This window comes from Dreissena polymorpha, chromosome 12 (assembly GCF_020536995.1).
Source record: "Dreissena polymorpha isolate Duluth1 chromosome 12, UMN_Dpol_1.0, whole genome shotgun sequence".
In the NCBI taxonomy this organism is placed as follows: Eukaryota; Metazoa; Mollusca; class Bivalvia; order Myida; family Dreissenidae; genus Dreissena; species Dreissena polymorpha.
This window is the reverse complement of record NC_068366.1, coordinates 10,112,726-10,140,461: the sequence shown is the minus strand read 5'-3', so window position 1 is coordinate 10,140,461 and position 27,736 is coordinate 10,112,726. Positions and strand designations below refer to the sequence as shown.

Below are 27,736 nucleotides of genomic sequence, written 5' to 3'. Positions count from 1 at the left end.
TTGCAGCCTTGTTTATCAACGCCTTTTTCTAGTTTCACTCTCACCATCTTACCTTCACATGTCTGTTTTGTATTATAAACTGTTACTAGAATACTTCCTTTTGTTTAATCAAATGAACTCATACAATCATTTGTATCATAGATATCATATTAAAGATAATTTATATACAACATATAAAGATTAAACTATCGTAAACTTTCTTCATAGGGTGTTTGGGTGAGTAGAGTGTGTTCAATTGTTTATTTGAAAATCATACATACACTTGGTCATGTTGGTCAATCAATATTTCGCTCAAATTATTGACAAGCAAACTTAATTCATGTTGAATCTTTATATTGTATCTTATGTTTATTTTGATCGCAAACGTTAATTCGCACATATGCATACTTATTTCACTAATAATATAATACAATATTTCGTATTGAATTGTTATCTTGAATCTGCAATCAATCGTCTTTAAGATAGTTGGACAATAATGTGTTTCCCAGATACACCGTTTTTAATAATTTCAAGATTGTATTTATTAAAAAGAATTCACGAGCAAGTAAATGTTATATTGATTTAGATACACATTCCCCTTGTCTCGGCCGGGCATTTTGTATGGATTGATATTTTTTCATTAATATTTTGTTTTTTAAAATGGGATACATATATTTATTATTAATTCACTCTCGGGTTCAAAGCGGCCATGCTCGTCGTTATTCGAGAAGCATTACTGAATACATTCGACACAAAATCGCCTTTGTATACTGCATAAAAATCAAAGGTGAACTCATTATTAAAGCGATTAACCAATCAATAACTAGAGAAGTATCTTGTCAATAAATCAAAATTACATCAATTTCCATTATAATAGAAGTCATAGTAAGAATGAAATAGGATTGACATATATGAAAAACAATCGAATTTCAAATAAAACTTGATAAGCACAGGTGATTCACGATTAAACTGTACTATGAACTGTGATAAATAACATTCAAGGTGCCTGAACCACGTGACTTTTTCGGCTATGTGTGGGACAATCGGATGTAAACAAAACGTCGCTTCAGGTAACGTTTTTGAATATTTCTTCATTATTTCAAAACCATTTTCAAAAAAACAAAGACGAGTGCCCGCTCATTGTAAAAAGACACAACTTTGTTAAGTTTGCGCAACATTAATTAAGTATTTTTTCCAAAAAGTGCAACCGCGTGTTTGAAAACACATGAAGTGAAATGCTATGTGTGGTATATTTTTGTTCAATCAAAAAAAACATTGATTATAATATTGTCGATAGTTATTTATCAGCTCCTGTGAGGTTTGACACTTTATAACTTATCATTAGTCCTTGTCTATGAACAAATCGGGAAAAGACATTAGGAAATGAACTTGATTCGAGACTTAAAGCTATTCCCCAATGAATTGCCCCTTTTGCTAGACAAGTAAAACACAAGTATCAGTTTAATCAACTCTTTACTCTGTATTTTACTGTGAGAAACGGTTCACCATAATCAACGGATATGTTCGCCATTGCAACTGGAAATCAACGGATATGTTCGCCATTGCAACCTCCAGTCTACACGTTGGCGAGGGAGCTATTATCGGATTTTTGGTCTAGCTCTTTGACCTTTACATGCTAAACAGTCATTTTCAACCTCTTGTATCGCTTATGGACCATGTTATCTATGATCCAAGCCCTTGAAGAAAAATTGGACAACACATAATTTGTACCTGCATAGTTACGATGTTCAGAAAATGACATTTTATCAGCGCTGTGATCTTTGAATGTCTTGGTAGAGTCATGCGGTTTTGTAGAATTATCAGATACCGACTTTCAAACGACAAAAACTCTGCATTATTTAATCTCGAGTTTCTTTTTCGTATTGTATTTCTTTTCACCACTCGATTTGATAAAAGAGAAATTCATTTTTCAGCAAGAGTGTTTTGTCAGAATGTCTTGGTATTTCATAAACCAATTTCTTTGTCTATCTCTAAAAAGCATATCCTAACTTTAAATTCTTTTAAAGTAAGCTCCCCCGATGTGTTTAGGTCTTGTTTTGTGTAAATACCGTAATTTCCATGAATCTGAGAACTAAGCCATGCCATTATTCTTCATAATTTATATCAACTTGAATATCTTAATGGATCTAGTCTTCAATAGGTTTCTCTTTCAGTAGTGCCAATAGTTCTAAAGTTGTTTTCTTCAAATATTGTTATTAAAATTGTTCATTTCACAGTTCTCCAACTCGTTTTTTCTTGATTTCCCTTTTGAATTGTTTTCCCTTGAACGAGTATTTTCGGCCAAGTATTCTTTCATTCTTTAGAAACTCGTGAATTTCCAAAAATCTAAGTTTATCTATACACAGACTAAAATAAACGCCTCTTAAAACTTGATCTGTCAGATTTCTCTCCCCTGGGTCATGTCGCCACTGAATTTGATTTGTTTCTATGTGCATTTCGGCGATTCAGTCAGCAACCATTTTGTAGAAATACGACTCTGGTTTCTTATTCAACACACCACATCCATGCTGTCTGTCCGCAATATACACTGACTGACAAGTTCCAACGTGTTTATCGCTGTCGTTGTTAAAATAAAATAAAAATACATCAATTTAAGTCACTTGCTTATCAGGGGTTCACGCGTATACGGGAGCTTACCGCGTTTAAGTGAGAAAGTTGTTGCAAAACTTCAAAGATGGCGTCGTTTGTTGGATTTTCTTAAAGGAATGGAGGATTTTTTCACCCGGTAACCCCCTTTGTATTTATAATTATTTTAAATGACTACGCCGTTTCGGCTCTCCGGTGTGTGTGCTTCCCTCGGTTTTTTGTTTCAAGATCGTAGACGTCGGGATAAAAAAGTTATTGAAGGAAAACCGTCCACAAATCTGTTGTCTACTTACGAGACGTTCGAGAAATTGGATGTACAAATACATTTTCTCTTATAATACACAGTATCGACACACGTGATCAGTAAAATATAAATAAAATCATGATTATTTCATTTTACCGACGCCGTTTTATCACTGATAATTAATTTATTGGCAAACATTATTGGTTTAACCCCCTTATTTGGAACTGACTTCCTTTTAAGCACATTTTGGGACCTGACTTCCAAATGACAAACAGCTCTGTCATAAAAGAGCTTGACATGATATACCTACCGATCTTAAATAAAGTGTATATGTGTACTTCAATATTATAGTTTTATAGCATGTTACGTGGTGCAATATAAGTGTTTTCTTAATCACTTTACTTACTGTAGAATAATAATAATGCTGTTCGAAAAACCTGCCGACCAATTGAATCAATTCACCTATTTTCAAGAAGATGGGTTGTGTGGTGGCTGATGTACGAGATAATAGAACGTTTATCTTTCAGTAATATTATAATAAATTCCATGTATTTTATGACGTGTCGACCTTATTCTGCTATGAATTTTGTAACCATTATTTTACTGTCTTTTCAGATGATGCAGGTTAAAGGGCGAAAATAAGTGCATCTTTCGTTGCAGTATATGTAATCAGGAATTTTACATCAGGGGAGGATTGAGATATCATGCCCCATTCATGGACCACATGAGTTTAAATGTAGAATATGCAAGAAAGAATCATTCAACAGAGCCGGACTAATACAGCAAATAAAAAACACGAACATAAAAAACATGTACAGCTGATGTTTGTAGTGTTTTTGTTTTATTTATAAAGTCTACATAGACACGTCTGACATATAATTGCTATGAGTGCTACTTACTTACACGTTTTATTCAGTATATGTCATGATGCTAGTTTCTCACTTTGTTATGAAAATAAACCATTATCTGTGTTACGTCATTTCTTCCTACGATGTCTCTGCATAAATTTTCAATTGTATTCAGCACTTACATACATGATAAAAAAGATTTGGGTCGGTTTTAATTCGTTATGCATTTGACATATTAACATTACTAACGATTAGAAGGCAATGTTAGGAACAAACGAAATAATCTTTCTAAGTGAACCCATACTTTATTCCCTCAATACAACAGTCATAAATAATATGTATTCACATAGGTAAAAAAGAGAAAAAACATACATGTATAAAAACTATATTGATCACTTCTACTGAAATCATATCGTGTATTGCATTTGCACAAATCTTTCTATCCACTACAAATTCACTTTTTGCGATTATAATATAGTGACCAATTCAGAACTGGTTTAAAAGAAGGTCGTCCAAAATGTGTCAAATCAAAGTCACATACATATGTATCAGTATCGTTATGGTAAAACGCGTCAAATGTCATTGTATTAAATAAACAATTCATATTTAAGTATCATAAAAAAAACACCGATATGCATCTTCTAAGCAGATGTCAGGTATTCCAAATTGCTTCATGTATTCCGAATCGCAACAATGGCAGTATTTGGTTACATCAACCTTATACTAGTATCAAACCGGCTTTACCCTCTTCTGTTTTTCATTACACTTTTATTGCACGTATATGTGATTGTTTGGCAAGGTACTTCGACGTAATCTTTTTTGTTTGATTGGTGGGTTTTCATGTACCTATCGCATTCTAGAACGGTACACACTTCGTTACGCCGTCTTTTTTAATCTTGGCATCCTCAACACATATAACTGGCGTCTAGGTATCTGGAAATAGTAAGCATAGTATTCCGTTGGATGCATATTCAAACATAAGTATGTCCATATGTGTTAAAATAAACAGGTAAGAATTACACTGTGTTTATAATACCGTCGAATGTCTTATATTACACACACTAAATGTTAGCGTTAAGTACGCGATAAAACATATAATAATACAAATTAATAATTAAACAATTAATAGAAAAAAGAAAACTCTTGATTTCTTCAAGTGAAAATGTTTTCCAAGACATTCGCACCAATGCGGAATTCATTCACGAAAGTTATTTCGCATAAAACCTTGTAACATAGGAAAGAGCTGTTAATCATTTGGAAGCCAGGTCCCAAAATGTGCTTAAAAGGAAGTTTAGTTCCAAAAATGGGGGTTAACCCGTTATAATTCGGCATTAAATGAATTAATAGACATAACAACGCGTCGAGATAATAAAATATTCGTGATTTATGTTATATTTTACTGTACACATGCACAAATACTGTTTATTATGAGAGAAAATGATATTCGAACATCCAACATCTCGAAGGTCAAGAAATTAAACAACAAATTTGTCGACGGTTTTGCTTCAATAACTTTTTTATTCCGACGTCTACGGTTTTGAAACAAAAAACCGAGGGGAGCACAAACATCGTAGAGCCGAAAGGGCTTATTCATTTAAAAGACATATAAATATAAACTGGCTTACTGGGTGAAAATATCCGCTACTCCTTCACGAAAAACACTAAAACGACGCCATCTTTGAAGTTTTGCAACAACTTTCTCACTTAAACGCGGTAAGCTCTCGTATACGCGTGCCCCCCTGCTTATGCGATCTCATTCTTTCGGAATCTCATTCGTGCATGAAATAAGCTGTTCTGTAGTTGTGGACCTTGTTCTGAAATGTCATTGAAGCACACTTCGTAATAATGGTTAACGCGTCAAACGATATTCTAAGTGTGGTTGTTTCCTTATCTATTCTGAAATTAGGAAATGTGATAAAACCACATGCTTGTATCTCTCTTAGTTATCCTTTAAATTCACATAATTGAAAAAGTATTATCAATACTCTGTTTGATTAACAGATTTGAATGAACTGTGAATAGGCTTGTCTTAACATTAGTAATTAAACCTACGTAAGTCAATCCAAGTGGTGTCAATTTTGCAACTGATAGTCCCTTTTCTCCGTGAACTTCTCCAAGTGACCGATGCCGTTGTAAATAATTTAAGCCGATCAGATGGTCGACTTTGCTCTTTCGTCCGATTGTTGGGGATCTGTATGAAGGACAGATGAGACCATATTATTTAGTTTCTCTTCAGTAAATCGGGTTTAGATTTCCAATTACAATTTGTGTAGTGTGCGCTATCATATCCAATGGTAAGACTTTACTTTCACTTTTAACTGTAAATTTTTCTAATGAAGTTTCAAATTTTCTGATTTTCCATTAATAACATTGACATCAACACAATGTTTCCCATGCAATTTCCTATATCCATGCGATATCTTCATTTAAATAGAATTTTGAACCGCCGTCTTCCAGTAGGGAATTTAACCTAATTCCGCATGTGCCTTGCCCTTATTCTGACTGGAATTGTTCTAAATGCTTCACAATTATCAGTGTTATTTGTACTTAATACATTTTCATTTGCAAGCTGAAACTCTTTTGTGAAGTGATAAGTCGTTCCTGATGCAATAAACGATTATGTGTCTTTTCACAATTATTTATTCTTCTTTTTTCCCAAAAATGGCATTAGATTGGAATATTATTTGACTTCAGAAACCCTAAGAATAATTTAAGATATTTTTGTTGTTTTTTTCCACCTTAAATTAGCATTAAACGTTTTGAAGCTTTGGATGAGATTTTATGATATTCTTTTCGTAATGCAGAAGTTGGAGCATCATCACTGTTTATATGACACGAGTTACGTAATATGTTTCTGCAGTTCTCGACCTTTGACATACGATGGCTAGTTTTGTTTGCACGAATTTCATATTGTGTTTCCTTCTTGAAACAATTTTTTCAAGGTCCGCTGAATCTCTAAGACTTTTTTCACGCATAAGTCAATTGAGCCTGGTTAGAATGGAATGTTTTTCCAATAATTTATAATACATGGAGTGATCTTTTAAATCTTAAAACGGTTTCACATCTCTTAATCACCGCCACATCAAGCAAATATGAAAATGCCTCATGCTCTTCTTCATTTTTTCATGGTTCAAAAGTTTGTAAACTGCTCGTAAACTAGGTCTAGTATGGCTAAATGTGGTACCCGACGTCTCTTCCGTCCTAATCGCTGAATCACTCTTCAATGTACGTTAAAGCGGAAAATATAGCTAATCATTCGCCACAAACGTAATATTGATATCTTTCTCTTAAATCAAATATGCTTGAACTTCTTATCTTGGCCCAACTTCAAAATAAACACGACATTTACCTATTTGTTCGTATTTATTCGGAAAACATGTCGAAAATCACGGTCCTTGGTTAAGAACGGAGACATCACAAAATTATACTAATGGTACAAAATAAATTACCAACTATACTTGGTTGGTAAATGCTTAAACGGCTAAACACTCCTCGGAAATCTCCTTTAGAGCAGCCATTGGAAAACGTGTGTGCACTTATAGAAAAAAAGTATTTCATATGTATTTGAGTATCGAATAAACATACCGAGTTGATATATCAATGCCATTCTATTTGCAGTTGAGAATTTCCTGCAGGAGAACGAAGTCCTGCAGGAGAACGAAGTCATGAGACAACGAATCGTGTGCACGATATGTAACACAAAAGAGAGGCGTGTGGTGTAACTTCCATGCGGACATTTGCTTACCTGCGAGGTGTGCGGACAAGAGACAGACACCTGTCCAGCGTGTAGAAGGGGAGTGAACTCGCGTGTCGTTGTGAACCAGTGACATTTTACAAAATAATTAAGCGACTTAGTACTGTAAAATTTATGAAATAATTTAAGATTGATATAGAAATTAAAAAGGAAACGTTGACTGTAATTTTTTTTAATAATGTTAGATATTTGAATGAAATATAGCCATACTATTTTTGACCTTACAGTTGCAAAATAAACCAAATGGTGCAAATTTTATATTTGAAAAAAACAAGTTAAGCTTACATCATAGAGACGCCGTTTTAAATTAATGTAAAATATATGTTGTATTGTGAATTGATTTTTATAGTGTTCATTCTATGTTTCAAAGAGCCCGAACTATTTAAATGCTACTGTAATTGGTGTAATAATCTACATAATGATGCAAGATGCGTTTTATACACATTTACGTCAATACGCCACACGTTTGGCCCATGACCAAGAGCTATTCGGAGCACGTTATATTTCGCAGGTGAAGAACGCGACGACGCTAACATTTTACAAATACAAATGTAGTTGTAGTTAGTACTGGTGCCAAAAGTTTGTGAATGAGACAGACGACAACTCATTATGTTTACTGTATTTTTCATTCGAATTTGTAATTAAGACCAAAGTATGAACATGTACTTTATTGTCTGTGTTTCTTTTTTTACAAATATGATATTGTTTTCCTTCTGCTACATGACAAAGGATAAAGCAAGGAGCGTGAGACGTGATATGTGAAAGGATCAGTTTAAGTAGGACACATATGTAAACTGCTAAACGTGCAAAAACTTGTAAAGTGTAAATACGTGCAAAAACTATTACTTCATATGTTTGACATTAATTCCATTATATGAAGTTTAAACACTTGTACTAACGTTTGTTGTACAAAATAATTCCAGATTTACAGATGCAAGTAGCTGTACAGTTGAGATATTGCTGTGTTTTATTTTTAACATACTCATGATACTTAAATTGGTTACCGCTGCAATTTGTAGCAAAATAAGTTTCTTTTGAAGACTGTGTATTGCATGAAAGAGCTGGAGTTTTTTATGCATTCAATAATGATTGTTTTGTTGGAGTTTCATCGTTTGCTGCATTGAACTTGCGTAAACGCAATTTAATATTTTATATGTTTGTTAATGGCGAATACTTGTACATGCTTAATTCAAAATAAACTATTTTGTTCCATTATGCTCTGCTTGTTAACGCGTGAGAATAATGTTGAAGGGTGCACATCGGACAATATTAAACATCATTACGCGAAAACTAAGTATGTCTGTGTGTTCGGATGAGTGTGGTTATTGTAAGCTAAAGGGACTATATGACGGCTCAATCGGTATCGCAGAGGTATGATTGGATGGCGAAGATGAACATGGAAATCATTAGATTTCGATGTTTTTAAAACTTTTCATCAGCGTCTCATGAACGGTTGTAGACTTCTTCATGCTCAAAACGTCTACATCGCTGAAGATGACCCTGAAAAGCCAAGCTATGGCTTTCGGCAGGCAGATGATTATATGTTACGAATGGGGCGTTCTATACACAAATGCTCATGGTACACAATGTCAGCTCAAAGATACCATTTCAAGACTAAGGCGACAGAAGGTGTTAAAAACAAAGACGGAGTGAAATACTTCAAATGTGTTTTTGAATTAGTAATGAAAGAAACTCGGCAAGCTTCGCCATCTAAACCTTTGTTCAACTCGTCGGTTAATTCAAGTACACACTCACACTAACAAAGTATTCTCTATTTATTTCCGTATTCGAAGCGATGAAATTAATGGAAGCTTATTGAAAAACTATTATGAAATGGCATCATCAAACGCGTTCAAAACAATTACAATGACTTCATTAAAATGCGCGACAAAGTTTGATTCCAGTAATGCTGAATTAAAGTTCATGTTGTATTACCAAATAACAGCAATGACATAGATTAGCATCCTTCTAATTAGGATGCGCTTAAGTTCAGCTTCATCTTAATAGGTCCAGTAACTACACCGATGTAAATGGATAAAACAATGCACTTAAAATATAAAATTTGCGCGCCGTAAATTTATTTCTATATAAACCGTGTAAATACTTTGAAATGTATTAATTTTCAGTATGAATATTCTTACTAAGCAATTTGAAGAATCCATTTGCGTAGTCAATCGCGACACAATGGGAATCTATTCATACATTAATCACGAACACATGTAAAATATAACAAATGGTGTTGTTCGTTTTCGAAAATCACATTATGCATGCTTTATATCAACCGTTTCGCTACAATATTCCGTGTCTGAAAACACAATGAACAGAACATAAATGCAAAAATACGGAAGAACACGCCTCTCGCACTGGAATTTGTTTTTCTCCTTTATCGAAGTTCCATCCGTTACCAAAGTATCCGCTTGACCGGTAGGTAATCTGCTCCGTCAAAATAATAAGTAAAAAAATTCGCTGAAAAATCCGATTGCTGTACATTAATTCCAGTGCTTTCCGTGCCTTTTCGGCTCGGTAAATAGTATGTGTCTACGAAAATGTGTGTGGTTTTAATTGTCAAAGTGGATTATTTAAAATGTCAATAAAACCAGGAAAGGCAGGCAGCTTTTTTCTTCAAGTGTACATTGCTTCGCATTTTTAACTTATCCTTGTTTCTACAAGGGAATAATTAACACCTGTGAAAGGTAAACTCGTCCCAATGTTTGTTTTCTAAACATGACATATCAATTAAAGAATATGAGTTTATGCCACAATATGTGATTGAAAATGCATAAAATAATAACTGCGATGAAACACCGAGGCAAATATTTTCGTCGGAGCCGGGCGGGGTTCTTCTTTTAATCAAAGTTGTCAATTTGCCGATATATTGTGATGCGTTTTCTTCAAACGACATGCTTCATATTTTGACTTATCTGTTGCTATGAACTATATAAATGAAATCAAGTAAAAAAAACAAATCTTAGTTGCGCTCGACTGGCGCAAACTTGGCTTTGCGTATGCGTGAAGGGTCGTCCCAGATAAGCATAAGCCCTCCGGCCCGGTTATTGAGGGACGACTCATTCCACGTTATATGGATTTTCGCTTAGAAGAAACGTTCTTTAAACGAAACATACCTTAAAAGAAGAAATGCGTTTCTGATTAGCCTGTGCACGCTGCACCGGCTAATTTGGGACGACACTTTGCGCACATTAATTAAGCCCCGTTTTCCCAGAGCGCGACTCGTTTGCGTCCGCATCATGAACGCTGCATATCTCGCTCCGGTCTGATATCTATTAGTTCTTAAACTACTTCACTGAAAATAACTAACGAGGCTGTTATATACTTATACGACTCCACAGAGTGGTTACGTGAGATATAATGATACAATTAAATTTCATTTGTCGATCAATCGAGCAATTCATTTATATTTGTTTACAATAAGCATGTAATGGATCACTCTCTTACACTGCTGTTCATAACATTCACGTATTTTCGAACGACAACTCTGCTAGGAGAATAGTAATGGATAAGCGTGGGAGAATAGTAATGGATAAGCGTGGGAGAATGGTAATGGATAAGCGTGACACTGTGTCGATCGTAAAAGAGTATCTCTATCGTATCGAATGTAAAGTTAATACACTACTAAAATTTGCTCAAGGGATCACTTTTTATTTTCACATTATTTTCAATGTAATTTATTTTAATTTAAATTGTTATTTTGCTGGTTTTGAACATCAAATTACGCATACTATGAAAAGTGATCCTTAGCAAATTTTGAGTAGTATAGTTATAAACCTGCTATATTACGTTCGTTCTTATAACACTGGTATTCTCAAAAACACTAGTAATCGTCATATGGACAATATTCAATACTCACTAGTGACCGTTTTAAATAATACCTGTCAATTTAATTTATTGGAGTTTATTGGAGAATATTGCCAACAAAATACCAGCTTACTTTTATATTTATTATCAAGTTATTTAATTGATGTTGAAAAGTGGGAATTTAACAACACTTAAAAAAAAACGTTAAAAACAACAAAACAATTTCGGGTTTCTAGTGCGTTACATATATTTTGAACATCCATAGCCCGACCTGTACCTCCGAGGGGTGAGCAGTGGATGCTGTATTTGCGCTTTGTGATTATGTTATGTTTTTTGATGTCGGCTCATCTACAACGTTTGGTGATGAACGTCTTAAGGTATGCACACGTTGGATTCGTGCACAACGGTGTCGCAGGGGCTTTTAAGTGGGGTTGTTATCAAAACCAATTTGGTCATGCAAACGTTGGACATAGGATTGGCAAATTAAAACTCGGCTCTACGATGTCAAATGTACTAACACGCTCAAAAAGAGCTACTACGTGTATAGGTAGAAACGATGTCGGGAAAGGATTACAGCGAACGGATGGAAGCATATATCAACAGACAAGTAAACATATTTTTTTTCATAATGTATTAAGATATATCTGTTGGGTAGAGATGCTTGCAAATAAAATATGTTGTTGATTAATTCGTGAATAAAGTGTGTACAATGGTCACATAGCTAACATTTGTTTTAAACGGTTTTATATAGCTCGCAAATATAAACGTGGTAATAACTTTAATTGCAACTTTGTTTTAAAACATTCATGCAAACAAGTCACTGGTTAATATTGGCGAGCTATATTACGCTGACAATTGAAGCGTATCGCGCGTACTTCCGGTAATCAAAACTACCAGAAAGTCAGTAATTTAATTTCAAAATCCATTACGAGTCTTTGATCTCACTATATTACTAGCATGTGAATTGTGCGGGCAAGAGACAGACACCTGTCCAGCATGTAGACTTGAAGTGAACTCGCGTGTCGTGGTGAACCAGTGACTTTTCATTGCAAAATGAACCTTTTCTAATGGATTTACTTTGAGTTAAACTCAATAGAAGGTTTTTGTGTGACGTCACAAGAGGGGTTTTCCGTTACTAAAAATAGATTGGCCGTCAACTTCTCGATCGCGGCCACTTACATTGTATCAGAGTAAAGGTCGTCGGAAGACTTAATACTTACAATTTCACAAAACAAAACTATCAATACCCGTTTTCTTTTTTTAAGTGAGACTTTAATAAATGATATTTCAAAAATAATAAAACATATAATAATTTGAATATTACTATAAGTGGTGTGGATGCGATAGTGCTATTTTTCATCAGCGATTGAAATTTAGTGTAAGGGGTGCATTGAATCAGTTATAAAACAAAGCCCTAAAATAGCTCAATACATTTCAATCTTGAAATGTAGTTTTAATTTTATTTTACATTGAATGAATTTTCGTTTCGTTTGCATTGAATGAAAATATTAATAAATTTAAGCATTCAAATTGAAAAAAACACCTGCATATTTTGCAAATTGAAATGTCTTTGCATGTACATGTATATTGAAACTCTTCTGTAGTGATACTGAGCGATACAAATTTAGCATTTTATGATACCATAAATCTACACATTTAATTTATTTTACGCAAGTATTTTATATCCCTATGATGACCAAACGCGATTGCTTGTTTCATAATGATGTTTCGAACACTGCAGTAACGCACGATCTTTACACATTATATCAGAGTTTACATTTGCAGGTACCCGTTTAATACGTTAATTGTGTAGCAGTAAACTTGTACAATATTTTTAATGTATAGTTATTAAACACTTTATTGTTGTGTTTACACTGGTTAATTTATATATACTTAATAGTTCCTAGCTGTAAATCCATTGCGGACAAATGTCTATTTTTTAAATATGTTCAAATATTTTATTAAAGCAAGTTTAAGCAACTGTTAAGATTTTGACTTAATATGCCAAGAGATGACATGGAGGTATCATAAATTGTGTTTAATGACCAGACACATGTGGTTTATGCAGAGACTCTATACAGAGTCATACAAGCATAGGTCCCTGGGTTTATGACACACTGTTTTCTTAGTAATTCTGGACAGTATCCGATCATATCGAGATATCCCGGTATTCAGTTTGTGATAAACAAAGGGGCAATTAAACACTGGGTAAAAAATGCTGAAACAAAGAGTGTCAAAATTGGTGTGAACAATTAAATAAATGAAAACATTTACATTTATCAAGAGGATTTAGTAAATCTGTAACAAGGTAAGTTTTGACAGACAAATAGGTTCCAATCAGTTTCTATATGTTGATTACATAAAATCAATCAATTTGTTGTTTGTTTTAGTCCTTATTTGTGTTCGTTCATTGGATTCAATTTAATCTGAAAGAATTTCAATTTCTGAGTATGTTTTGTTCTTCAAAATGGTCGCGAATATGATTGTAACCGTATCACGATGCGGTTCATCAAATGCAAACAATAGCAGAATGGCCGCGATTTTGACGGCCAAAATTTGAGCATGCGCAAACGTGACGTCATTATCGGAATCCCCAAAACCTCCTATATTAGGACAGTGTGTGTTCCACTGTTGTTTGTTACTGAATAAAACTAATGAATATAACTAAAGACTAACAGTCATTTTAATTGATATAATTTTTAGAATAATATGTTTAACTTTAAATGTAATTCTGTAAGTCTGTGTATAATAGTGTTGTTTAGGAAAGTTAAGTTGTATGATTGTTACACATTTGAAAATGTTCAAACTTGGTAACATAATTATATGTTTAATTTGTAGATCGATTTTCCAATTGAATAACATAACACATATAAGAACTTAGACAGATGCCAAATATTGTTTTGTAATTTTCACGTATAATATATAAATTTGCTAACTTTTTAACAGGGCATTAAATGAACTTAACTGTTTTCCAAGAATACATTTTCAAGTGTTGGATAGATTTTTTTTTAAAGATTCATATGTTTTAGAAACGAATCTGAGTGTATCATTTATTGTCATTGTATTAAACATGTTATCTATCTGTTATCTATATGTGCATGGCGTTTAACCAGTGTGACTTACTGGTTATGAACTCAAATGGTAGATTTTATGTCTGCTTTTTGGAATAATGTGTTCTTAATTTTTAAAAACTACAGCTTAGGCTAACCATGGACGAAAGATTCCGCCTAAACTGCACTTTCGCAAAGAAGATATTTCCTTTAAACGACAAAAAACATACATACGGAAATTGTCGTCCCTGATTATCCTGTAAAGACTGCACAAGCTAATTTGGGACGACACTTTACGCAAATGCTTTAAACCCTGTTTTCAAAGAGCGCTGCAGATTTTGTTTATTTTTTACGATATAATGTGAATCATCACATCCTTTCTGCGCATTTTCAAATCGACAAAAAAAATTCTCGTCAAACAAATATGTTCTTACATGTAGTTAAATGTGTATATTCGTACTTATCTTTGTGGGTATAAGTATTTTTTTTTAAATCTTATTCAGTTGAAATGTGCTTTGAACTCTTGTTTTTATGATGTTACTGTGGGTGTGTAATTGTTGATGTCATATCGTTATATTTTACAGATTTGAAAATATTGAATTATAAAAGTGACATAAAATGAACTTTCTAAAAGGCTCTCATGATTATATGTGTACTTCTTTATGCACGATATTTGCCTTTAGCTTGGACTTAATAACCTGCCACTTAGCATGACTCCAACGATGTTGTACGTTTTTGATACTGATATCATCTTGTACATTGCATTCTTGGGCATTATTTTAAGCTAATGCTAATATAACAAAAATTAATTGCATATATAGAACGTGTTGATATCTGTCAAACCCTGTAAACAGTTTATCATATTGATATGCGCTGCATATCAGGACAATGACAATAAACTTTAAAACCAAACACTAACTTTTAACATGATCTTTTAACTGTTACCTTTTAATCTGTTGTTCAGCTGTATAATTCCTTTTTATTCACCTGAGCATCTACACAGGGCACATGACAGCCAAAACATATAATATATGCATTACGGCCTGTATTATTCACGACCATTTTACACATAAACAATATTCTGGTTGTACGCCTACGGATTATTTTTATTTCGTTTCCGAATAACTTGTCCGAATTTGAGTGCTGTCACCTGCCTCGTGATTTTCACTGTTGTTGTATTTGTATTTTAATCTCATCTTTAGCACTATGTAAAACATTATTATGTATATAACATAACTGATGAGTAATAATGACCACAGTTACATATTAACTGTTATTTTACGATAAAACTTAACTTGTCCATGAGACGCCGGTTCATTGTCAGCCATTTGTCGCAGTGCTTCATGGTCGGATGAGTAATCTCTAATAAAATAGCTTTCTTCACGCTGTCTTATTTTAAAATCAACGGTAATGTTTACATGTTCTAGTATTTGACCCTTTTTTATTCGTCGTTTAAAGAGACATATCGTCTCAGATTATTTTCAATTCTTGAAGCCATTTTCTCAAGTGCTAGACGTTGCTTAGTGAGCGTTCTAATTCCGACCAGTTGGTCGCCCCGATTTGGCCATTTTTGGGGCGCCCATGGCCAACTGGCCCGCTCAATGACCAGTTATGGCCTTAAATGACCTTGTTTGGCCACATTTGCCCATACGCTAGTATAAAAAGACGACCAATTTTTTGGTAATCAGCTCAGTTCCATCACGAAAACTTATAGGCAGGTCCTTTTATAAAATTAACAGCAAAAGCTTTATATTCACTTATATTTATTGGAAAGAGCTCATTTAACATCATACTTAAAGTACTTACCTGTGGCATTTCATTACGACATTTGGAAGCGCTTATTGTCATTTGATGTACTTAAAATTGGTGCCATTATCGATTGTGAAAGACTCATAAATTAAAGAAGTAAACTTGTAACACTTCAAATAATGAACTGTAGGAAATCTAATGCTCAGGTGAAAATATACCAACTGCCTTTATAAGAATATATAAACAGATACTAATGTAATGATTTTGAGTTGCATACAGAATTGATTATTTTGTTCAACGTGCGACAATAAAAGTTAATAACTTTTAGAACAGTGTTGTGTGCATTCCTCATATGTTTAAAAGTGCAGCGTGGACGGCTGAAAAGTCAGTGTATTACTCGTACGTACACAAGCGTTCACAGTTGGAACGTAACAATATCTTCTATTTCAGATGTAAGTCCACAGGGGAGTAGTGTGGTACCAACGGGCCGCTTTATACAGATCTTACAGGTCTGCATATCTCTTAAACGCTCGTTCTCTTTTTGAATTGCAGCTGGGTCTATAATTATAGAAACCTAATTACAAAAGGCTCCACAATTTGAAATCAGTGTCTTAAGAATGAAATCTAATAGAATTATAATATTAATGTATACAATGTACATTAAATTTGAACTGCACCTGTTTTTGTTAAGTACAGATAACAGAAAAACCTGTATAAATAATAAGTTAGATTTAAACTTGTCAAACAAGCATACAATTTGTTGCAGAAACCAATTTCCATGAATTCTTTAAGTTTTGAATTTTTTTGAAATAACAAGAGATTGCCAAGCAATATTGTCCCCTACCGGTAAAACTCCCCGATTGTCAGAATTTTTGTTATATATTTATATTTGTTGCCATAGCAACCGGAATTCTTGACGTAGGAACAAAATGAAATGACGTGCATAATCTACTTATTGCCATCTATCCATGTTTCAAGTTTAATGAAAAAATATGAAGAACTTTTAAAGTTATCGCAGGATCTAGAAAAGTGTGACAGACAGACTGAAGGACAGAGCGCAAACCATAAGTCCTCTCCGGTTTCACCGGTAGGGGACAACAAGCTATTGTTTACATGTCATGTCAAACATGGAAGGTGATTTTCGCTTACAAGTGCATGCGGGCACTTATTCTACATGTGGGAAGCCTGCTATGCCAATCCTGAATTTTTTGTAATAAATGGACAAATTAAAGGGTAATTGATTATCACTTTACATACCTAGGTTTTCAGTTTGTTGAGCTGTTGCCCCTTCATTAGAACTTTTGCTGGCAGCATTAGCTCCCTTGCTTTTCCTCTTGTTTTTCTTCTTCCCTCCATTTTTGGCTTGACCTAATAAAAAATGAGTCCAGGATAAAATCAGATTAGATTTATATGTTCAACAAGATGACTACATTATCACCAGTATTTACAAGAAAGAAGGAAATATATTTAACTGCATTAAAGCTATTACAAGAAACTAAGACTTTCCATAAAAACCAGAATTTTCAAAATCTTACTTTTCTCCAAAAAATATGTCTGTAAGCCACTTATTGTTTGTATGTTTTTTTACCCTGAACATGACCCTTGCTGACCACATATACAATACAAACAATGCTCAAAAACAACAAGTGGCAAAACTAGAAATAAAATAATATCATATGATTAAAATAATTAATAATGACAAGACTTTCCAAAGACTTGAAAACAATTTCTATGGATAAGTAATGAGCTTTAGCCTCTAGCAGGCAAAGACACCTTCAGCCAGATATTGAATGCGCATGCATACCCGAGGTGTTTCCTTCAGGTGGAGTTTCATACTCCTCGTCATCATCATTATTGCCACCTGCAGTCATTGATGTGGCGGGCGTAGCCGTTGCTGTGATGTTGGCACCAGCCACAGCAACCTCCGAGTTGACCTGGCTATGACTGGTTGTCAGAGTATTGGCACTCCTGCTACTGCTGCTGGTAGTGGTTGTTGTTGAGGTGGTTGTTGTGTCTTCTTGCCTGACAACGGCTCTAAGCTGTGTTTTTGTTTCAACTGATAAGAAGAAATATAATATTTTTGTTTGTTACTTCAAAAATAATGGCATTAAATGATAAACAACAATAATGGGAATCTTAAAAACGTAGAAAAGGTATTCAAATCACACTTGCAGCCAAGTCCTTGATGTGCAAGCTTTAAAAGATTTTATGTCTCTAAACGAAATGAGTTAGCGAATACTAAGCTTCTTCTTTTATGTGTTCTTGAGTGATACACAATGTTTCAAACAGGACTAGGTGAATATTTTGAAATCCTTTTATGTACAGGAAATTTACAGTCCACACAAGTTTCAGGACAGACTGACAGAGTTAAATGGAAAAGTGATTACACTAAATTTATCTACAAGAGAGTGTGTGTGTGTGTGGGGGGGGGGTAAATAGGGGAACAACAAGTTGTGAAGTATTGAGTTTGATAACATGCGTAATAAATTACCCATTGAACTAAAGGACATGTCATCATATCATATAAATATTAATGATTTTGCACCTGCATTATTTATTCTTTATCGAAAATCTTTATTATTAATTTTGGCAAACTGCAAAATAATAATACACGATTAGATAGCACGAGATTATGTTTGTCAGACAAGCACAACAGAGGCATAATTATCTCATAATCTTCTATATACACACAGCTTTATGACCAAGATTTGTCATTGCATTCTATAAAAGAGGCCAAATCAAGTACTATCAAAAACTAAGCATTACCATGTGATATGTCTCAAATCAGTACCACAATGAGCTTAGTTTAAAATTCGAATCACATTTAGTTATATACCAAACTAATGCATTGTTTCCTAAAATTAAAGTAAAACCTTATCTTTTGTTGTTAAAAAATGATGTTAACATTTACATAAAATCATGAAACATTAATTCAACTAGTGAGACATATTTGCAGTAAAAGCATGCATCATACAGGCTAAATATTGAAGTATTGCTTGTAATTATCTACATACCAGCTGAAGGAGGTGTATTTGCATCCAACCAATCAATAACTTCGTTAGCAGTAACATCTGTTCTTCCTGAAAAATGACAAGAACTTTTTTATTTACTATCACGCTTGCAGATTTCGGGTTAATTTGTCTTGCACATGACTGCTCTAATAATTTATAAAGAGTAATACTTTCAGATATTAAAGTTAGCCTTTATAGTTTTCAGTCACAATGTATTGTTATAAACTACTGAAAAGGTTTGATTTTTATTGTTTTGACTTATTTGCTTTTCAATAAAAAAAGATAACTGTAACTGTTTTTGATGATTTCTTCATCTGTCAGCACTGATGATGTTGCTTCGTCGTCTGCCGTCAGCCACGTTTTAAAAACTTCTGTCCCAGGTCCCAGGGCTTGTTTGGCATTCAGCATGTTGTGGTTATTGAATCCATCGTAGTCCTCCTTTATTTTTGTCCGCTTCCCTCACATTATTTTCATCAAATCCGTCAGAGTAACTCTCGCTGTGCCTTGTTCCACGACAGCGTCTCCAAGGCTTTTTCGCCAGGACGCTGCTATGGAGCTGGTAGATACTACGCTCCATGCAGTTAATAATATGATCATCGAGTCTTTTATAGTTAATTGTTTTAATAAGTCACTAAGATTTAGCTCACTGTCAATTATTGCCGTGAGATGATACCCATGTCCCATGGTTGGATTTTCAAGATAGCATTTTTTGGCAGGAATGACACTATGATCTGCCCATCTTGTGATTTCAGGTCTTTTGGGTTGGCGGCGCAATTATCCACAAAAAGAAGTGCCTTAAGTGGCAGCTTTTTCTGACAAAGATGCTTTCGCACTTCAGGCACACATTTCTTGAGGAACCACTCTTCGCAGATGGCCCCTGTCATCCATGCGTTTCCAGAGAAGTTGTAGTACACCAGTAATGTCTTCATCTTGATGTGGTGGAAACACCTACATTTGTAAGCTGCTTGAGTTAACCTATTATTAGAGGCTGGAGTTTGTGTGACCCAGACACGTTACAACACAACAGAGCAGTATACCGGTTTTAACTCTGCTTGAAGCCGAGCGGTTTTTTGGTGTCATTGGATTGGGCCAGGCTTTTGTTCAGGAGCATTTTATAGGAGAGGCCCATTTCATCACAGTTGTATATTTGCGACGGAACGTAACCCCCCTCTTTGACTATTTTCTTCAACTGTTCTGGATATGCGTCGACAATTGTTTCTTCCCCGGCTTGCCCCTCGGCCCGAATGGTCACTATGGTGGCTCTTGAAGTTTCGTAACCAAACACGTTTACATACGAACGATTCATCTTCAGGACCGAGCATGTTGTGGAACTTCAGCGCCTGATGTTGGATGTTGGGACCAGATAGGGGGCATTCCTTCTGTGTAAGCCTGCATAAACCAGGTCATCACTGCCTTATCAAGCTCGTTGGCTTGAGCACTCCAGAACCATTTATGCTTTTAGTCCGAGATGTCCATTTCATACTATGTTGATCTCGACTTGTCTTTGTCTTTAAGAAAACCCCGTAGTGTACCTTCGGGGACACCGACTTCCTGTTTTATGGATGTTCGAGACTGACCAGATATAATCTTCTCTCAGAGACTGGGATAAAAGTGCGCAGTGCGTTCATTTCCCATTAAAACGAAAAACTGCGCATAATTTCCGCAATTCGATGCGCACCATTACGCATTGTGATGCCCGTTGCATAAATCTTATACAGGATAAACAACTCTTACACAAATAATTTGTTTGCTGTTACTCGACTTATGAGATCGTTCATGAAAATAATCGAGGTAGATCGATCTCCGTGTCGCCGCGGTAATGTTTGTTTTAGTTGTTGTTGTCATGAAATCTCGTTGATTTGCAATGCAAAAACTCTGATTTGAACTGACGCAAATTAAATAAATCGTATTTTTCATTTTCGCTTTTGCTTTATTTTAATAATTTAATCCAAAGTTTAATGTTAGCAAGTGTTTTTATACTGAAATTGTGAACAAAGAGTCAGTTAAAGTCTTCTGAAAATTTGCACTCTGTGTGAATTTTCAGCTTGACGTCATCAAATGAAAGCTGTTTCCTGTCTGAAGCAATACAGCGACAAATTTCTTGCCGACAAAATTAACTTCCTTTGTCTAGCATGCCAATCGTGTGTTTGTTTCTCAATGCTTAGCTCCACCATCGAATCTTTTGCAGAGAACGGGGGGTGGAGTTTAACAATTAATTGAGCAAGTGTTATACGCAAGTTGAGTTCCAATTTGCCGAATTACTAGGCCCTAAGCATTGAAACGAGGAATACATTTATCTATGATTTTCCGCGATATACCAATTAGTTCCGATTTACCAACTGTCTGTACAGTTCCTTACTTATGATGGCGGACGCCCGTGTTTACAAAATTCATATATCGTAAATAATGGCAGTGTGTTATTGGATTATTTATACTCATTATCAGTTTGCAAGGTAATACTATTTTATCTACTATATTATCGGGTTTGTTTAATATAATTAAGATGTTAAACAATATAGTTGCGTTACAGACTCGGAAATAAATTTGATGTGGTTGCAATTTTACTGACGTTGATTTTCCTATTGTCTGTATTTTTTACCCGAAATAAATCTTGAGAAGTGCCCATTCATTTTTGCTAAGTGCCCATTCAACTTTGTAAGTACCCATGGTTTTTTTCATCTATGGGGCAGTAATCCCATCAGAGAATAAAATATCCCGATCTCTGTTCTCTATGATCTCGCTTTTCTCAGTAATCGAGAACTGTTTACGTGAGGGTATTGCTTGTAGCCATATTTTCTAAGTAATTCGTGTACAGAGACAGAATGCCCAATAACGAACTTTAACGCTTTAAAAACCAATAAAATGGCATTATTATCGAGAATGGGATACAAATTGGTTATTTCTCAAGTGCTGCAAACAATTTAAACCGTGTGCAAGCAACACTGTCACTAATGTAATGTTTTCACGCTTCAATGTGTGTAAATAAGACGCGAAATAAAGGGAAACAAATACTTGCCAGCACCGGTTATTATCGCAGTCAGCAAATTATCAGATTAAAACATGTCATTTAGTGATCATTCTCGTCAATTTTTTATACATATCCGATTCGCGATATATTGGACAGTGCGGTGTAACGGCTTGCCATATATCGGAGTTGCAGTGTACTTTAATTCAAAGACAACAGTTTTCTACCCCTACATACATACCAAGGCGCTTTCTAGCTCCTGTGATACCGTCCTTCACTTGATCTTCTGTGAATCCCATATCAATAAGACTGCGGCCCAACTCACTTTGGAGAGGATCTGTCGTGTTCAGATCTGCTGAAGGAGTGTAGTATCGACAATGAAAAGGTATTTTGCAATAGTATGCAATAGTTTTTAATGCAAACTTTGAATATATATTAATCATTTACTAAGTTGTAATACCTATGCGGTGACAATTTACTTTCTGCTGATTTTTCATTGGCTTTAACACCTTCAAACATTTGTTTTACCCACACTCTTTTAAAACACTTTTTGTTGTGTTATTTGCTCTGACAGTAGATACTAATATTATGTGAGCACAATCAGATATAAATAATTTCAGAAAATCAACGTAATTACATAAAATTACAAACAAAAGACAAGGGATAATTAATCCTTCTTAAGAAAATAAAAAAAAGCACTGACAAGATGTTTCAATTGTTTGCAGAACAAACAACACTTTTAGAAAACATCACTTACAAGGTCTTGAAGCAGCTGCTCCCTTAGCCGCCTCCTGAAAGTTACAATTAGCAGTAGTAGGAAACAAACACTCACATAATGCAAGTATGATTGTATTCTTCAGTGCATTAATTTTAATGTAAAACATACTGAAATGAATGCATGAAATATTTTATTGTTCTTCATGTCCGATAATGCAATTAGTTGGATTCCCTGTATGGTAGAATAGATTATACCGCACTGAAATTCAATGCATTGTACTTTACCTTACTGTACTGTTTTGTACTGTACTGTACTATACTATATTATGTTATATTATATTGAATGTCTTTTTACCAGAGACGTGGCAACATGATAATTGTTCTGCACACATCATATCTATAAATGTTCACTGTGCAAGACTAACATCATACCTGTTCTCTGACACAAGGTCTATAATGTGTTGTCCTTTAAGTTTGCGCATGTATTCACAGTTTTGAAACCATCTTATATGTTCAACCAGTGGATTATCACCTGCATAGAAGATAAAGATAGTGGGAAGGATTCAAAATATATTGGACACACATGTATCTGACAAATCTTCAAGTAAAAAACTTAAAGAAGAAGTCCTGCAAATAAAATGGTAATTTAAACTGGTTTAAAATAATTAGAGATGAAGGGTTTAGATAAATTAGTATTTACATTGTAGTAATGCCATTGGTAATGATACTAATTAAAGTAGAAAGTATCAGTAGTGGTTGTAGTATTTGTATAAGTACAAAACAACCATAACTGTGAAAACTTGATGGGGTAACACTTGACAAAGTCTGTTACACCTACAAGGCAAAGAAGCATTCCCTGCATGTTTGCTTTTACCATACAGGGCAAACAAATCTTGATAAACATAAAATAGAAATTTGAAATATAAAAGTTAGACGAAATCTGCCAAATTTTACATAAACATCAACCAATACAGACGGCTGAAAATGCAAACATTGAAAACCAAATGATTGATCGACTCCTAAAAATAGGCAAAAAAACAAATTAAATAAACACAAACCTACCAACGTGGAAAAAGCCTAGTTCTGCCAACTGTCTTGTATCCTGATCTAGATGGGCTGGCCAATCTGTGAACGTGTCAATTCTAGTCTGAAGGTTGTTGTACTCCGGATGTCGAGGTCGCTCAATATAAATACCCGTAATGAGATCCACGTTCAGCCTGGGGTCATCAGGGCCTCGGGATGATCGCTCCATTGCAGCAGAGACTGTCTTCAGAGGCGTTGATGAGCGTTGCAGAGCCACATTAGCTCTACGAGGTTCGGTTTCGCTAGGCTGAATTACTGCAGTCTGCTGAGGTGGCGTAGTGGTGATTTGAGTCGACCCGTCGATGGTTGCTGAGGAACTACTTCTTGTAACTGTCTCTGTTGTCAAGGGAAGATTGGTCAATGGGGCAGAGGAGCTTCTAAGGGGCTGTGACTGCTGGGGAGTGGTAACAGGCAAACTTTGGGCTGAAAGTGAATCCAGGAGGCATGGTACAGCTGTAAGTTACATATAAACACTTTCGGTAAATTGCATTTAAATTTGTTAATTGATATGATAAATTTCTGCAATAATGTTCATACATTCAGTGATTTATTTATGTTTAAGGTTAGGTAATATTTAATTATTACTGTCTGTGGTTATATATAGATATCTTTCATTTAATTTTTAAAAGTTTGACTAATAGAGAATATAGGGTTAGTGCCAGGTAAGGAGTAAGTTATTCTGGTGAGGCTTCCAAAATGAAGATAGGGCAGCTTTTTAAGCGAAACTGGATAAGCTTTCTCAATCCTAGAACCTACCATGTATTCTATTAATCCAGTTATCAATAAATAGCATTTTCAAAGCATTTAATTTAAAAAAGCCAGTACATTTAATTTATGCTTAATGACAAGTTTCTAACCTAAACATGCCTACTGCCTGAAAAAATAGCCTCATATTCTTCCCAATATTTCTAGCCATTCTTATCTTAACACTATACAAACAAGAGCTCTGCGGTCTGAGACAGATGCCCTCATCCCCCCATTTTTTTTCTTCAGGAATATGGTATTTTGTTTGATTTTTAAAATGCTTATCAATGTAAATATATAATATACTATATTGATTTAAGAAAAAACTCTTTGCAAACAGTTTCGGAGAGGTAATTCATTATTTTAAACCACAGAATCAACTGCAGGTTGATTCACTAAAATAATTTTATGTTTTAATCGGCGATCTAAATAATTGTATCATTTTTTTCTTTTGTTATACAGAATAATGTTTTTGCTATTTTTAGGCTAACAAAAGCATATTGAATTTCACTTCCAATTCATGCGTGTGCAGGCATTTTATGTTACGTTTCAATAGACCTTTCAAAGATTTCAAAAGCATTATTTTCTATAATGACATCTAATATTTGATCACTGAAATGGTTGACCCTCAGATAACAATAGAATAAACAAGACAAACACCCAAAGCCTATAAATAAATAAAACATGCATGTCCCCCATATGGGCTCTCCGTGGAATGACAGCCATTGTGTGAATATGTTTTTTGTCACTGTGACCTTGACCTTTGATCTAGTGACCTGAAAATCAATAGGGGTCAACTGCCAGTCATGATCAATGTACCTATGAAGTTTCATGATCCTAGCCATAAGCGTTGTTGAGTTTTCATCAGGACACTATTTTAATATTCCGGGTCACCATGACCTTGACCTTTGACCTAGTGACCTGAAAATCGATAGGGGTCATCTGCGAGTCATATTCAATCTACCAGTCAAGTTTCATGATCCTAGGCATAAGCGTTATTGAGTTATCATCCGGAAACCATTTTACTATTTCGGGTCACCGTGACCTTGACCTTTGACCTAGTGACCTCAAAATCAATAGGGGTCATCTTCAAGTCATGATCAATGTACCTATGAAGTTTCATGATCGTAGCCATTAGCGTTCTTGAGTTATCATCCGGAAACCATTTTAATATTTCAGGTCACAGTGACCTTTACCTTTGATATAGTGAGCTGAAAATCAATAGAGATCAACTACGAGTCATGATCAATCTACCTTACAAATTTCATGATCCTAGGCATAAGCATTCTTGAGTTATCATCCGGAAACCATTTTACTATTTCGGGTCAACGTGACCTTGACCTTTGACCTAGTGACCTGAAAATCAATATGGGTCATCTGCGAGTCATGATCAATCTACCTATCAAGTTTCATGATCCTAGGCCTAAGCGTTCTTGAGTTATCATCCGGAAACCATTTTACTATTTCGGGTCACCGTGACCTTGACCTTTGACCTAGTGACCTGAAAATCGATAGGGGTCATCTGCGAGTTATTTTCAATCTACCAGTCAAGTTTCATGATCCTAGGCATAAGCGTTATTGAGTTATCATCCGGAAACCATTTTACTATTTCGGGTTACCGTGACCTTGACCTTTGACCTAGTGACCTCAAAATCAATAGGGGTCATCTTCAAGTCATGATCAATGTACCTATGAAGTTTCATGATCGTAGCCATTAGCGTTCTTGAGTTATCATCCGGAAACCATTTTACTATTTCAGGTCACAGTGACCTTTACCTTTGATATAGTGACCTGAAAATCAATAGAGGTCAACTACGAGTCATGATCAATCTACATTTCAAATTTCATGATCCTAGGCCTAAGCGTTCTTGAGTTATCATCCGGAAACCATTTTACTATTTCGGGTCACCGTGACCGTGACCTTTGACCTAGTGACCTCAAAATCAATAGGGGTCATCTGCGAGTCATGATCAATGTACCTATGAAGATTCATGATCCTAGGCCCAAGCGTTCTTGAGTTATCATCCGGAAACCACCTGATAGACGGACCGACCGACAGACCGACAGACTGACAGACCGACATGTGCAAAGCAATATACCCCCTCTTCTTCGAAGGGGGGCATAAAAATACTATAGACCTTTTATTTATATCTGAAACAAAACTTGATGACTCTTATGTAGACGCTCAGTTCCAAATTGAAAATTACCATCTCTGGAGAGCGGATCGTACAGCAAATGGTGGCGGGGTTCTAGCGTATCTTCGATCAGACCTGGCTGCAGACAGACATAATCAGATGGAGTTCAATGTTATTGAGTCTTTATGTATAGAAATTATTTTGAATGGTAGAAATGGCTTATATCAAGACTTTATAAATCACCATCTGCCAAAGAATCAGATTGTTATAATGACATTATTAAAACCACGGACAAAAATAGTGTTAAATATGATAACTTTGTTGTTCTCGATGATCTAAATTACAAGCTACAACATGTTGATAAATGTAAAAGTCTTATGGAAATCTGTGACATTTTTTATTTGACCAATATGGGCAAAGAACCTACATGCTTCAAGTCCAAGACCGAACCTAGTCTGATTGATGATATTCTGACCAATATGCCTGATGAATGTATACAAAAATTTAATTTTAATTGTGGTCTCAGTGATTTTCACAATATGATATGTTTCCTGCTGAACTCTGATGTTCCTCGTTCTAAATCTAAATGGATTAAATACAAGAGTTTCAAATTTTTTAACCTTTTATCTTTTCATAGTGATTTATCAAATGTTATTTTGTTTATCAACAAAATATTGAACAAGCAGCAGTGGATTTTGGCACTGAAATTATTAAATGTTATGATAAACATGCACAAGTAAAATCAAGGAAACAACCTAGATGTCCAGCCACTTTTATGAACTCAGATTTGAAAAAGCTAGTATACAAAAAGAGGATGCTTTTTAATAAATTTCAGAATGTAAAATCAGATAGAAATTGGCATAATTATAGAAAAATTAGAAATCTAGTAAATAAAGAAAGAAAGAAATATGTAAGACAATACTTTATAGAAAGATGCTCGGGAGGAAGTAAGAGTAGGGATTTTTGGTACACTATCAACCATTTTTGACAAATATAGGAACTATCGGTAGCAAAAATACAGTCTTATTAGAAGTAGA

The 27,736-nt window shown here is 34.7% G+C and overlaps 1 protein-coding gene and 1 long non-coding RNA gene across 2 annotated transcripts; one reads left to right on the top strand and one right to left on the bottom strand.

The window, feature by feature from the left end:
- The first annotated feature begins 991 nt into the window (after window positions 1–991).
- Window positions 992–8,647, top strand: LOC127852319 (uncharacterized). Its single transcript, XR_008036197.1, has 2 exons — window positions 992–1,049; window positions 7,297–8,647. It is a non-coding gene; the product is annotated as an uncharacterized LOC127852319 (long non-coding RNA).
- Window positions 8,648–16,459: 7,812 nt separating this feature from the next.
- On the bottom strand, window positions 16,460–27,681 carry LOC127853873 (general transcriptional corepressor trfA-like). Its single transcript, XM_052388673.1, has 8 exons — window positions 27,622–27,681; window positions 26,772–26,838; window positions 23,800–24,243; window positions 22,262–22,375; window positions 19,059–19,124; window positions 17,849–18,100; window positions 17,302–17,412; window positions 16,460–16,602 (listed from the first exon to the last, which is right to left on the bottom strand). Exons 1-8 carry the CDS (start codon window positions 27,679–27,681, stop codon window positions 16,460–16,462), a joined length of 1,257 nt encoding a protein of 418 aa, XP_052244633.1.
- Window positions 27,682–27,736: the final 55 nt, after the last annotated feature.